General features: G+C 60.0%; 1 protein-coding gene across 1 annotated transcript; it reads right to left on the bottom strand.

Moving 5' to 3' along the window:
* Positions 1 to 616: 616 nt before the first annotated feature.
* Positions 617 to 12,714, bottom strand: LOC135577336 (uncharacterized). Its single transcript, XM_065046592.1, has 5 exons — positions 12,424 to 12,714; positions 10,209 to 10,367; positions 7,804 to 7,903; positions 2,612 to 2,742; positions 617 to 955 (listed from the first exon to the last, which is right to left on the bottom strand). Exons 1-5 carry the CDS (start codon positions 12,472 to 12,474, stop codon positions 668 to 670), a joined length of 729 nt encoding a protein of 242 aa, XP_064902664.1. The 5' UTR covers positions 12,475 to 12,714; the 3' UTR covers positions 617 to 667.
* Between the last annotated feature and the right edge of the window lie 63 nt (positions 12,715 to 12,777).

Below are 12,777 nucleotides of genomic sequence, written 5' to 3'. Positions count from 1 at the left end.
ACGGAGGTTCGAGCCCCGGGATCCCGCCCGTCCCCAGGACACAGGCAGACCAGGTTCCCTCGACCCCCCGCTCACCCCCGGGCCCAGCGACCCGCACCCCGCGGTCCCGCCAACAGCAGGTGCATATGGCCAAGGAAGGTGTTGGGTCTCATGCCCGGAGCTGGTGAAACGCCCCGAGCAGCTCGTGTTTGGTCACATCGCGACCGAGCGTGTGTCACCTGCGCAGGCGCTGCCCCGACCTGAGCTGCGGTCCCAGGGAGGGTCAGTGGGACATTCAGCACCCAGAGGTGCTGGACACTGAACAGGCTCCCCAGGGAGGTGTCACGGCCCAACCTGACAGTGTTCAAGAGACTGGACACCGTCCTCAGACACACGGGGTGACCTGTGGGGTTGTCATTGCAGGGACAGCAGTTGGACTCCATGGTCCTGTGGGTCCTTCCAGCTCAGGACATTTATGACTGTCGGGTTGCACAGCTGTGTCCTGAGCACAGCCGTACTGGGGCCATCCTGGAGTCCACCCGAACGCTCAGGAGAGGGGAACCCGCCATTCCTCATGGCTACAACCCGGCATTAGCTTTTAATCTCTTCACACACTCACAAATAAGCCACGCCAGCCTGGGAATGAAGAACTCGGTCAATGTTTTGGGTGCACAGTGTGAGACCCGTGTCAGCCCCGCTCACCTTCCTCCTTCCCCCGCTCCCCATGGGGCGTCCTGCCCATGCTGTAGAATTCCGGGTTTGGGCGCAGGCCAACAAAATGAGCTACGCGATTAGACATGGCAAAGAAAGCAGAGATCATGCCTATGTCCCAGGCATCTTCGCGGTCAAAGCCGTGCTTCTCCAGCTTCTGGAAGTGCTCCTCGGTGATGTCGTCGGCTCGGCACACCGCAAGCGCAAACTCCAGCATGGCCAGGTCGCGGTCGCTCAGGTCGGCCAGCTTCCAGTTCACGATGACCTGTGAAAGGCAGGAACCAGAGGATGGACCCAGCAAACAGCCCAACCAGCTGGCCAAGCGACGGCAGCGCGCCCAGCACCCGAACCAGACGTCCTCGCTGCTGCACAAGTGACCCTTATCTGCGTCACCGCCCTTCTCACCCCCGGGCCTGCTGGGCAGGCCAGGAGGAGCTCCTGAAGCACAGGACCCGGCGCCACCGGGGTGCTGGAGCTGCCCAGGGCAGATTAAAACATCACAGAACGCGGGCAGCAGGGTGAGCGCTTCACAGGTCAACCCTCCCTCCCCTTGCATCGCTTGGAAGGGGGACGAGGACACACAGACCCCAGCTCAAGGTCTGAGTGTTCACCAATAAACTTAGCAGGCCAGGTTAGCGCCCCAGACACGCCAGAATTGCTCAAGGTTGCCAGGAACCACACACATCAAAGGTTCAAAACTTTAGGTGGGAAAGCTCAACATGAGCCAACAGTGTGCCCAGGTGGCCAAGAAGGCCAATGGTGTCCTGTCCCGTATCCAAACCAGCGTGGTCAGCAGGACAAGGGCAGTGATCCTTCCCCTGTACTCTGCACTGGGGAGGCCACACCTGGAGTGTTGTGTTCAGTTCTGGGCCCCTCAGGTCAGGAAAGAGATTGAAGTGCTGGAGCGGGTCCAGAGAAGAGCAACAAGACTGGGGAAGGGACTTGAACACAAGCCCTATGGGGAGAGGCTGAGGGAGCTGGGCTTGTTTAGTCTGGAGAAGAGGAGGCTTAGAGCTGAGCTCAGCACTCTCTAGAACTACCTGAAGGGCAGTTCTAGCCAGGTGGGGATTGGGCTCTTCTCCCAGGCATCAGCAATAGGACAAGGGGCCATGGGCTTCAGCTCTGCCAGGAGAAATTGAGGCTGGAGATGAGAAAGCAATTCTTTGCAGAGAGTGGTCAGGATTGGAATGGCTGCCCAGGGAGGTGCTGGACTCACCATCCTGGAGGTTTTTAAACTGAGACTGGACATGGCACTTAGTGCCATGATCTAGTAAACGGACTGGAGTTGGACCAAGGGCTGGACTGGATGATCTCTGAGGTCTTTTCCAACCCAGTCCATTCTGTGATTCTGTGATTCTGTGAAAGCAGACAGACAAGAGGGCCATTCCCACCTCCATGTGTTGTCATCACGTACAGGAACGAATCCTGTCTGCAACCGCTCACGTGATATGTAAACCCTTAGGTCGGTCTGCTCATATCACAAAGACCAGAGTGACTTGTAAAACTCCTGCCACAACTACAGACAGCTCTGACCTTGCAGCTTCAGACGTTTTGAAGCCACACAATTAGCTGAGTCTTGCTTAAGCACATCTCGAGACTGTTGGATCAAGTGTCCTGTAGCCGAACGTTGCTCATTACACGCTAAAAGGATTATGTAATGCAATATGCAAATGTGTAACCAATTGGCTCTTTAGGGTATGAACGCAGGGATAAGATTTTGTATACGTTGCCTTTCACTGTTCCTGCTGTTGTGCCGGCTTTATTCCAGCATCCAGACTTGTGCAACTCTGTAATAAACAACATCTCGTCTCTGTGTGCTAAATTTGGCTCGTTTGCATGCACAGCGAGTAAAACCCCTGTTTTGGGACAACACCAGGGACCATGTGAAGGAGGGGGTGCACGCTGTGGTAACCCCACCGACCTGGTCAGCCAGCGCCGGCTGCTTGGAGTAGATCCGATGAAGCGCTCCATGTGCGACCACGCAGTAGGGACACCTGTTCACAACACTGGTAGCCACGACGATGAGCTCTTTGTCTGCCTTGCTGAGTCGCCCTGCAGGGACAGCAAGAGATTTGGCACATTTTGCTATTAAAAACATCCAACATGGCAAATAGCGCTGGGGAACCCGGGAGGAGAGGGCTCTGGGTAGGACAGAGCTCCAGAGGGCGCGTGGAAACTCTGCAAGCAGAGCTCCCAGCCACGACAAGGGGCAACCACTTTGAACTGAAAAACAGTAGGATTAGGTTGGACATAAGGAGAACACGTTTTCCGATGGGGGGGTGCAACACGGGACAGGCTGTCTGGAGATGCGAGCGTCCCACCACCGAAGTGTTTGAGATCAGGTTGGACGGCGCTTGGAGCACCATGATCTAGCTGAAGGTGCCCCTGCCCGTGGCAGTGTAGTCGTTACCAATTAAAGGATAAATCCTGTCAGCAATCACTAACCCAGGACATGTGAATCAGCGGAGCAGTTTCGGGTCCGTCTGCTCCTCTAACAAGGACCAGAGTAATCTGAAGAACTCCTGACCAGGAGCTCCCGTCTCTGCAGTTTGAACATCTGGAACCCGCACAATTAGTTGAGCTGGTTTAACAAGTATCTCCAGACTGTCAGAGCATCCTTTAGATGAACTTTGCTCGCTATAAGCGCATTATAACACTAAAGCCCACCCCCCAGGAGTGAAGCCCCTGCCCAGGTGCGGCCCCCACCCATGACCGTGTGCAGTACAGGGCAGGGATTGTGTGACCAGGAGTGAATCACGGACCAGGCCTGGGAAGGGGCGACCTGGGGAGGCGCCGACACACCCGTCAGCGTCACCGATGTGGGTGCTGTGGGAAGCTGAGCTGGTGCCGGTTTTACCACCGGCATCTCGCAGCCTCAGAATAAAACGGTGTCTTGACACTGTGTATATTCGGCAGGAGGGCAGGTGGAAGGGATGACCTTTGAAGGTGCCTTCCAACCCAAACCATTCTATGACCATCCAGGCGACCACGTTACCTGGATAGTTGCTCATGAGGCACCTAATTAGGATGAGGAACATAAAAGTTTGTCAACAGAGAAACAAGCTCCTACATAACAGGAAAATGCAGAGGAGCAGAATTACTTGCTCAGTGAGTAGGAAGCTCGTTTGGTGCTTCTCCGTGTACACCTCAGAGCCAAGTGACTGGGGAGGGTGCTGTCTGTCCTTTCTCTGGTGCTTTATTGCTGCTTTACAGAAAAGCACAGTGTTCCCAAACCCACTAAGGAGGTGTCACAAGCATTACTGGCAGCTTTTGAAGGCAGAAAAAGAGACCAAAAGGAACAACGTGGCACCCTGGGACCGGGGCTTGGAGACCTCGCAGTGACCAGCGTGCAGACAGACCGCAGCCTGCACGGGTCTGTGGCGGCTCTGAAGCGGCTGTGGAGGAGGCGGCTGTGCGTCAATCCTAATCCCTTTCACAAACGGCTTCGCAAGACTGTGCACAGCATCCGCGGAGCTGCACATCAGCACTCGTGCTCTCTGCCTTTTTAAGGTAATTAGCAGCAGGGTTTATTCAAAACTGCACTTCACAGGGAAGGTCAGGGTCGCTCCTCCTCACAAAAACTACTGCTTTACTGGGCTTGGAAAATAGAGCGTGAAACATACTACTGAAACCTCCTGGTGAAGAGGGGTCAGGAGAAGAGGCGTCTTTGCTCTGGTCCAGTGCCAGAAGGTGGCAACGCCATGGTACGGCAGGAGAGAGGTGACAAGGGTGGGATCCAAGATGGTCCTGCTCTTCAGGTCAAACAAAAAGGGAGCATGGGAATGACCAGGGAAGACAGACCAGGGGCTGCAGGAGCAGAGCTGAGAGATTCACATGGAGACCGCACGTACGGGAGAGGAACCACGCTGCACCCACCGCTGCCCGCAGAACCCGCGCAGACGCTGCTCCTGAGCCCTCACCCCAGCGCCCCAGGCTGTTAGTGATCCCTGTGTGTCCCCAGCCCCCCCTGCTCACGCAGGGTCACAGGCAGATCACACAGGATCCCAGGGGTGCAATGGCTCACAGAAGGAGACTCCACACCCGCTCTGGGCAGCCTGGGCCAGGCTCTGGCACCTCCCAGCAAACAAGTGTCTGCTCATGTTCACATGGAGCCTCCTGTGTTTCAGTCTGTGCCCGGTGCCCCTCACCCTGGCCTTGGGCACCACTGAACAGAGTCTGCTCCATGCTGACACCACCCTGCCGTACTGATCATCGATCACATCCCTCTCAGCTTCTCTTCTCCGCTCAGCAGCCCCAGCTCTCTCAGTGTCTCCTCAGCACAAAGATGCTCCAGAGCCCTCAGCATCTCCGTGTCCCTCCCTGGACTCTCTGCAGTGGTTCCTTGTCCCTCTTGACCTGGGGAGCCCAGCACTGGCCCCAGTTCTGAGATGGGGCCTCCCCAGGCAGAGCAGAGGGGGAGGAACAACCTCCCTGACCTGCTGCCCACACTCTTCCTCACACACCCCAGGGCCCGTTGGCCTCTTGGCCACAGGGCACGTTGGTGACTCACGCTCACCCTGTTGTCCCCAGAACTCCCAGGTCCTTCTCTGCAGAGCTGCTTCCAGCAGGTCACCCCAACCTGTGCTGGTGCCGGGGGTTGTTCCTCCCCACGTGCAGGACTCCACACTGGCCCTTGCTGAACCCATCAGGTTCTCCTCTGCCCATTCCAGCCTGTCCAGGTCTCTGGATGGCAGTGCACCCTGTGGGGTGTCAGCCCTTCCTCCCAGTTTGGTGTCATCATCAAACAGGCTGAGGGTGCACTGTGTGTTCATCCAGGGCACTGGGGAACAGGTTGACCAGGACTGGACCCAGGCTGACCCCTGGGAGCCCTGGTAACTGCAGTCTGCAGCCCCTGCTAACTCCGTCCGGGCCCGCACCGTGAGCTCTGCCACCCAGCCAGGTCTCTGTCCATCTCTCCGTGCACTCATCTGCACAGGCAGCAGGACCAGTCCACACACGCCAGCCTATTTTACACAAGCTGGGTTTTACTCGGGCACCTTCGGAGAAAAGCAATGAGGAGAGATCCCTCAGTGCCCAGCACCACGGGAAGTACAAGGGAGGAACCGGCAGTCCTCAAACTGCCTGTGCTCAGGGGCTGGAGAGCTGCGCAGTGTCCCCTGCCCGTGTCACCGCTGCAGCCAGCGCTGCGTCCCGTGTCCCCTGCCCGTGTCACCGCTGCAGCCAGCCCTGCGTCCCGTGTCCCCTGCCCGTGTCACCGCTGCAGCCAGCCCTGCGTCCTCCATGTCCCCTGCCCGTGTCACCGCTGCAGCCAGCCCTGCGTCCTGTGTCCCCTGACTGTGTCCCCACACACAGCAAGCGCCGTGGTGCTGCCGCAAGGTTTGGACAGCCCTGGCGCAAAGTCCCCAAGGCACTGGGTCGGGTCCCTGTGTCCCAGACTCCCTCACACACAATTCCATGCTGCTCAGGGCAGCTCACGGCCAAGAGCCGCTGTGTCTGAGGCACTGCAGGCTGAGCACACGCCTGTCCCTCGCCTGGGAGCCCTTCCACGCTGTCCCCTCGGCTGTGACCCCGAGCCACGCTGCGGTGCCTGCTGCAAAACCCACTGCCAGGCTGGCACCTGATCCCAGAGACCTGCCTCGTCCCCATGGGCTGGACAGAGAAATCAGGACTCCTGGCTGTCCCTGGTCACCACAGCCAGACCTGCCTGGTTGCAGCAGCGTGAGGCTGCAGCCCCGCTCCTGAGAGGCGCAAGGTTTGGAGATGAAGCCGTATGAGGAGCAGCAGAGGTCCCCGGGTTTGCTCAGCTGGAGCAGAGCAGACTGAGGGCAGAGCTCATGGGCTGCAGGTTCCTCAGCAGGAGCAGGAGGGGCAGGCTGAGCTCTGCTCTGTGACAGTGACAGAGCCCAGGGAACGGCAGGAGATGTGCCAGGGAGGGTCAGTGGGACATGAGGAAAAGGTTCTTCACCCAGAGGTGCTGGACACTGAACAGGCTCCCCAGGGAGGTGTCACGGCCCAACCTGACAGTGTTCAAGAAGAGACTGGACAACGTGCTCAGACACACGGGGTGACCTGTGGGGTGTCCTGTGCAGGGACAGCAGTTGGACTCCATGATCCATCCAGAGGGACCTGGACAAGCTCAAGAAGCGGATCCATGCAAACACCATGAGGTTCAACAAGGCCAAGTGCCAGGTCCTGCCCTGGTGGGACAGCCCCCGGTACCAGTCCCGGCTGGGGTGCAGGATGGAGAGCAGCCCCAGGAGAAGGACTTGGGGGCACCGGGCTGAGAGATCGGCCATGAGCCGCCACGTGCGCTCGCAGCCCAGAAGCCAATGGTGCCCTGGGCTGCATCCCCAGCCCCGTGGGCAGCAGGTTTGGGGGATCCTGCCCCTCTGCTCCGCTCTGCTGAGACCCCCCTGCAGTGCTGGTCCAGCTCTGGGTCCTCAGCACAGGACACACATGGAGCTGCTGGAGAGGGGCCAGAGGAGCCCCGGGAATGACCCGAGGCTGGAACAGCTCTGCTGGGGACAGGTGAGAGAGTTGGGGTGTTCACTGGAGAAGAGAAGCTCCGGGACACCTTAGTGCACCTTTCAGTGCTTAAAAGGGGCCTGTGAGAAAGATGGGACAGACTTTAGAGCAGGGCCTGTTGTGACAGGACAAGGGTTGATGGTTTAACTAAAGGAGGGAGATTCAGGCCGGACATGAGGAAGAAATTGTTGCCCTGAGGGTGGTGAGAGCCTGTGCCAGGTACCCAGAGAGGTGGTGGATGAACCATCCCTGAGACATCCCAGGCCAGGCTGGACGGGGCTCTGAGCACCCTGAGCTGGTGAAGATGTCCTTGTCATGGCAGGGGACTGGGGAGCTGGGGAGGGCCCTGCAACACAAACCCTCTGTGGTTCTGTGTCACAGAGCACCGTGCAGCGAGGCAGCAGAACTCGAGGGCTTTTCTTACCCAAAGGCTAAAGAGTATGAAGCTGTATGCAATAGGACCAAAGCCAGAAGCAGCCGCGCGCTTCCCGCCTCTGCCGGCTGTTATTATGGGCTGGGGAAGGCAGAGTGAGGCGAAACACCTGAGCATGTGGGAAGCGCCGCTTGCAGCAGCTCCTCACAGCAACCGAGCAAAGGGCCGTTCTGAGGCAGCCGTGCGTGCTTTACCTGAGTCCCTGTTCATGACGGTGTCGTAACAAGCAAAGAAAGCTCTGAACTCCGCCGGGCGGTGAGACATGGCTTGGAACACGTTGGGCAGAAATCCGGTCTGTGCGAGGGAAAGAAGAACACATCAGGAACGGCGGCCGGACGCGGAGGGTGACCCCAGTGCCCCGGGCTGAGAGAACCGCCGATAGCACAGCACTGCTGGCGACGTCCTGCACACCCGTTCTCTTGCCCTTTGAGCCCAGTTTATATGCACGACTGAACACAGTCATAGAATAGAATTCCACAATGATTCTGGTTGGAAGAGACTCCCAAGTTCATCGAGTCCAACTGTTCCCCCACCCCTGTCACTGCCCGCTGTCCCTGAGAACCTCATGTCCGTCTGTCCAGCCCTCCAGGGCTGGTGACTCCAGCACTGCCCTGGGCAGCCTGTTCAATGCCCCACAGCCCTTTGGGGAAGAAACTGTTCCCAGATCCAAGCTGAGCCTCCCGGTGCAGCTGAGGACGGCGGGCGCAGGAGCAGCCGGTGCAGCGGCCGCTGCGCAGCCCCAGCACTGACCAGCCCGTCCCCACCGCGCAGCTCAGCGCCGTGCTGCGCAGTCTGGGTTGGCCGTGGTTGTGCCGATCCGCTCACTGGCTGCTGTTCCTCAGGGTGTTTATGGGAAAGGAGACTAGTCCTGGGGCCACAGACCCCTCTGGCAACCTCTGCCCACCGCCGCACCACTGCCCGTGCCTTCCTCCCGTCTCCCCGCTCTGTTTACCGTCAGTTAACCAAGGGGAGGCTCTTCCCTCTTTGTCCAAACCCGTAAGTTGGCTTAGGAACCTCCCCGGACAGGCTGGCAGCATGGCTTGGAGAGCCAGGGCTGCCGGGTTGGTTGGATCCTACACACAGGTCTTTGCCGATCCCTTCAGTGCACTGACACACTGTGTGACAGCATGTGGAACTGGACCGCACTCTTCCTCTGTACATCTCATTTAACCTCAAGTCTGCCGTCTCCTTTCATTATTACTCAGACGCCACCACGGCCACTGCAGTGGAGCACAGATCAACCGTGCTGTCAGGAAGGACACCTATTAGAGAGCAGTGTAGGGAAAGGGACCTGGGGGTCCTGGGGACAGCAGGGTGACCGTGAGCCAGCACTGGGCCCTTGTGGCCAGGAAGCCAATGGTACCTGGGGTGGGTTAGAAGGGGGTGGTCAGTAGGTCAGAGAGGTTCTCCTGCCCCTCTGCTCTGCCCTGGGGAGACCACACCTGGAATATTGTGTCCAGTTGTGGCCCCTCAGTTCCAGCAGGACAGGGAACTGCTGCAGAGAGTCCAGCGCAGCCACCAAGATGCTGCAGGGAGTGGAGCATCTCCCGTGTGAGGAAAGGCTGAGGGAGCTGGGGCTCTGGAGCTGGACAAGAGGAGACTGAGGGGGGACTCATTCCTGGGGATCAATGTGGAAAGGGGGAGTGTCAGGAGGATGGAGCCAGGCTCTTCTGGTGACAACCAGTGACAGGACAAGGGGCAATGGGTGCAAACTGGAACACAGGAGGTTCCACTGCAAGAGGAGAAGAAACTTGTTGGGGTGAGGGTGGCAGAGCCTGGCCCAGGCTGCCCAGGGGGTTGTGGAGTCTCCTTCTGTGCAGACATTCCAACCCGCCTGGACACCTTCCTGTGTAACCTCATCTGGGTGTTCCTGCTCCATGGGGGATTGCACTGGAGGAGCTTCCCAGGGCCCTTCAACCCCTGACATCCTGGGATTCTGTGATTCTGTGACAGGGACGGACGGACCGTCACTCCCTGCAGAGGAATGTCTTGGAACAGAGTGGTCTCCTCGGAGCTGTGGCCGGTGGAATGTTTCAGCCATCAGGAAGGACTGTGCCACATTCCTTCTCCAAACAGCAGGGAAGGGAACTCTTGTGCAGCCCCTCCTTTTCCCCCTGTATACACTCTGTATTAGGCTTACTGTTCTGCCACTGCGCAGCACATTCAGCTTTTGAGTCAAAGTGTCAAAGCTCAAAAGCAGAAATACCCTGATCCTTTTAACACTGTCATCAGAACAGCTCCTCAACGGCGTTTTCTCCATTGAAAGTGCTACTAATTCTCCTAGTAGTGTCTCAGGTGAACCCAGATGCTCCCCCAGAAAGATGTCGGTATTCCAGCCAACCCCACGCACAAGACGCCACCTGCAACAACCCGCCAGCCTCACGGAACCAGGGACACCCACAGTCCTGCCCACACACTGCAGGATTTCCCGTAAAATCTCCATCCTGCAGACTGGAAGGAGTTTTGCAAGAAGCGCCGCTCACCTTGGTCCATCCGGTTAGCGTTAGACCCGACGGGACCAGAACTGCTCCCCTGGGGTGTACGAGCTGCTCTGAACTTGGACCCTCCCCATGGACAGAGTTCTGTCGAGCTCCTTTACCTTGATCTCCACCTCCTCCATGAGCTCCACGATGTCATACGGCATGTCCTTCTTGTTGGGGACCGGGTACCGTCCCACGGCCCTGCTCCGGCTCTCCCCCTCAGTGCTGTGTGCCGCCCGCGGCCACCGCGGTGTCCCCGCGGCCACCACAGGGAGAAGCTGCGGAGAAAGGAGGGAGGGACGTTTGTCATTGGAAGGACAGGCACCGTTTCAGCAGCGTGGGGAGGAAGCACAGCTCCTCAGCCGCTCCCGCTCTCCTGGCGGGACGCGGCACCTGTCGCTGGAAGCCATTGCTGCTGCGTCAGCGGTTCTGGGAGAGGAGCCCCACGTCTCGCTGCTGGGTGCACCCTCAGTGGCTGTGATGGCACTGGCAAGATCACCCCCATGTCCCCCTGTGTCCCCTTCCCGTGTCCCCTCAGCCCTGAACCCGCGGCATCTCCCAAGCTTCAAAGGTGTTTCTGCCCATCTGCACCCAGCAACACCACGCGGGCACCCAGCAGTGCCCCAAACAGGGCTCCTCCAACAAAGGAGCACGAAGAACAAGTTCAAGGTCTTCTTCTTCTCCATCAGCCAGCCCTCCCCCAGGCAAAGCTATCCTCCCTCCAGAGAGCAGTCAGAGGCGCCAGGATCAGCGCTCTGGAGTGAACAGCGCTGTCACGCTGGAGCCGCCGGGAAGGCTTTGGTGCTGAGGAGGCTGCAGCACCCTCTGTCACGCTCCAGCCCTGTGAGAAGCCGTGGTCTGGCAACGTCCAGGATGCGGGCCCCACAGCTCCTCAGCGGAGTCAAAATGGCTTAACAAAACGGCTGCATCTCAAAGACGGGCGGGCTGGGCTGGAGAGACACCACTCAGGCAGTGGGAGCAGGTGGGGAGCAGGGCCGGTGTCCCTGCACCCGTTGCCCCAGTGCCCAGTGTCCCAGTGCCCAGTGTCCCAGTGCCCAGTGTCCCTGCACCTGGTGTCCCAGTGCCCGGTGTCCCCGCACTCAGTGTCCCAGAGGCTGGTGTCCCAGCACCTGGTGTCCCTGTACCCGGTGTCCCAGAGCCTGGTGTCCCAGAGCCTGCTGTCACAGCGCTCAGCGTCCCTGCACCCAGTGTCCCCGCACCCGGTGTCCCAGTGCCCGGTGTCCCTGCACCCAGTGTCCCACTGCCTGGTGTCCCTGCACCCGTTGTCCCAGTGTCCCCGCACCCGGTGTCCCAGTGCCTGGTGTCACAGCGCTCAGCGTCCCTGCACCCAGTGTCACCGCACCCGGTGTCCCAGTGTCCAGCCCAGCCTGCCCCGCTCTGCGGCACCGCCACAGCTGTTCCGAATGTTCCCTGGAACATCGCACGGTCCCCGGCCACCCCCCACACCACACGGTGTTCTCCACAGTTTTTGGGGTGAAAAATAAACCTGTTGGATTGCACATTCCTCAAGCGTTCTTGTTTGGCACAAGTTCTGGCCTGAAATGTCAACATGACTGCAGCAGGAACGAGTAACAACGAACGCAGGCAGCGAGCCCTCCGCCTGCTGCTGTGAGGAAGACGCTGAAACAGCTGTTTGTGGTGTAACAGACTGTACCCAGGTACCGCTCATGAAAACGATGAGAAAAACACTAACGTAAATCTGAACAGGAAAACCATCTCAGAAATCAGGCTAGATAAAAGAAGAAATTGTTGCCCTGAGGGTGGTGAGAGCCTGTGCCAGGTACCCAGAGAGGTGGTGGATGAACCATCCCTGAGACATCCCAGGCCAGGCTGGACGGGGCTCTGAGCACCCTGAGCTGCTGAAGATGTCCCTGTCATGGCAGGGGGCTGGGGAGGTCCCTCAAACCCAAACCCTTCTGTGACTCAGTGCAAACATAAACTGGGGTGCAACAGGTAGCGTCAGGGCCATGGAGAGCCAGGATTCCCACCACTTAAGGGTCGGTTGGTTCAAAACCTGAGCAAACCTGCACACAGGGCACAGAAGCCAGGGGGGTTTCCTCGCTGTCACCGCCAGTTTGGGACCAGAGACCGCGGGTGTGCAACGCGGGGCGGCAGCTCCGCAGATCCCCCCGCGACGGCGTGTGAGCGAGGGGTGGGAGCGGGCGGCCTCGGGGGCACCCGAGGTCCGCGGTGACCGGACACCCTCCGCCCCCCGAGCCCCGCGCAGCGCGGCCGGACCGCCCGAGGGGACGGGCAGGACCCGGCAGCGACCGCCGCCCGTTCCGGCCCCGCCGAGCCCGCGCCGCTACTCACGGTCCGCAGCCGCAGGCCGCGCAGCGCGGAGCCGCGCAGCAGGGAGCCCATGGCCCGGCCTCCGGGGACCCCGCCGCGGGCGGGGCACGGCCGGCCCGCCCTCCCGGCCCCGGCCCGGCCTCCCGCGGCGGGGCAGCCGAGCCCGGCGCGGAGCTCAGCGCCGGAAAGCCTCCGCGGGGCGGCGCGTTGCGCGGCCCAGACCCGCCTGCCCGGGACCCGCAGCGCCGAGCAGCGGCCGCTCCCCCGTCCGAGCTCCGGCCGCGCCGCCGGGACTCCCGCCCCGCCCCGCCCCGCCCCGCCCCGCTCCGCGCCGCCCCTCTCCGCGCCGGCCTGCCCCCCCCGCTGCAGCTCCGC

This window comes from Columba livia, chromosome Z (assembly GCF_036013475.1).
Source record: "Columba livia isolate bColLiv1 breed racing homer chromosome Z, bColLiv1.pat.W.v2, whole genome shotgun sequence".
NCBI lineage: Eukaryota > Metazoa > Chordata > Aves > Columbiformes > Columbidae > Columba > Columba livia.
The sequence above is the reverse complement of the archived record's forward strand: the minus strand, read 5'-3'. Positions and strand labels throughout refer to the sequence as shown.

Bases quoted from the DNA above. Each gene is read 5' to 3' on its own strand.
- LOC135577336 (XM_065046592.1), bottom strand. From the start codon at position 12,474: ATGGGCTCCCTGCTGCGCGGCTCCGCGCTGCGCGGCCTGCGGCTGCGG. The intron at 7,904-10,208 runs GTAAAGGAGCTC...TCCCTCGCACAG, and splicing joins TGGAGGAGGTGGAGATCAAG to ACCGGATTTCTGCCCAACGT. The intron at 956-2,611 runs GTCGGTGGGGTT...TGCCTTTCACAG, and splicing joins AGCCGGCGCTGGCTGACCAG to GTCATCGTGAACTGGAAGCT.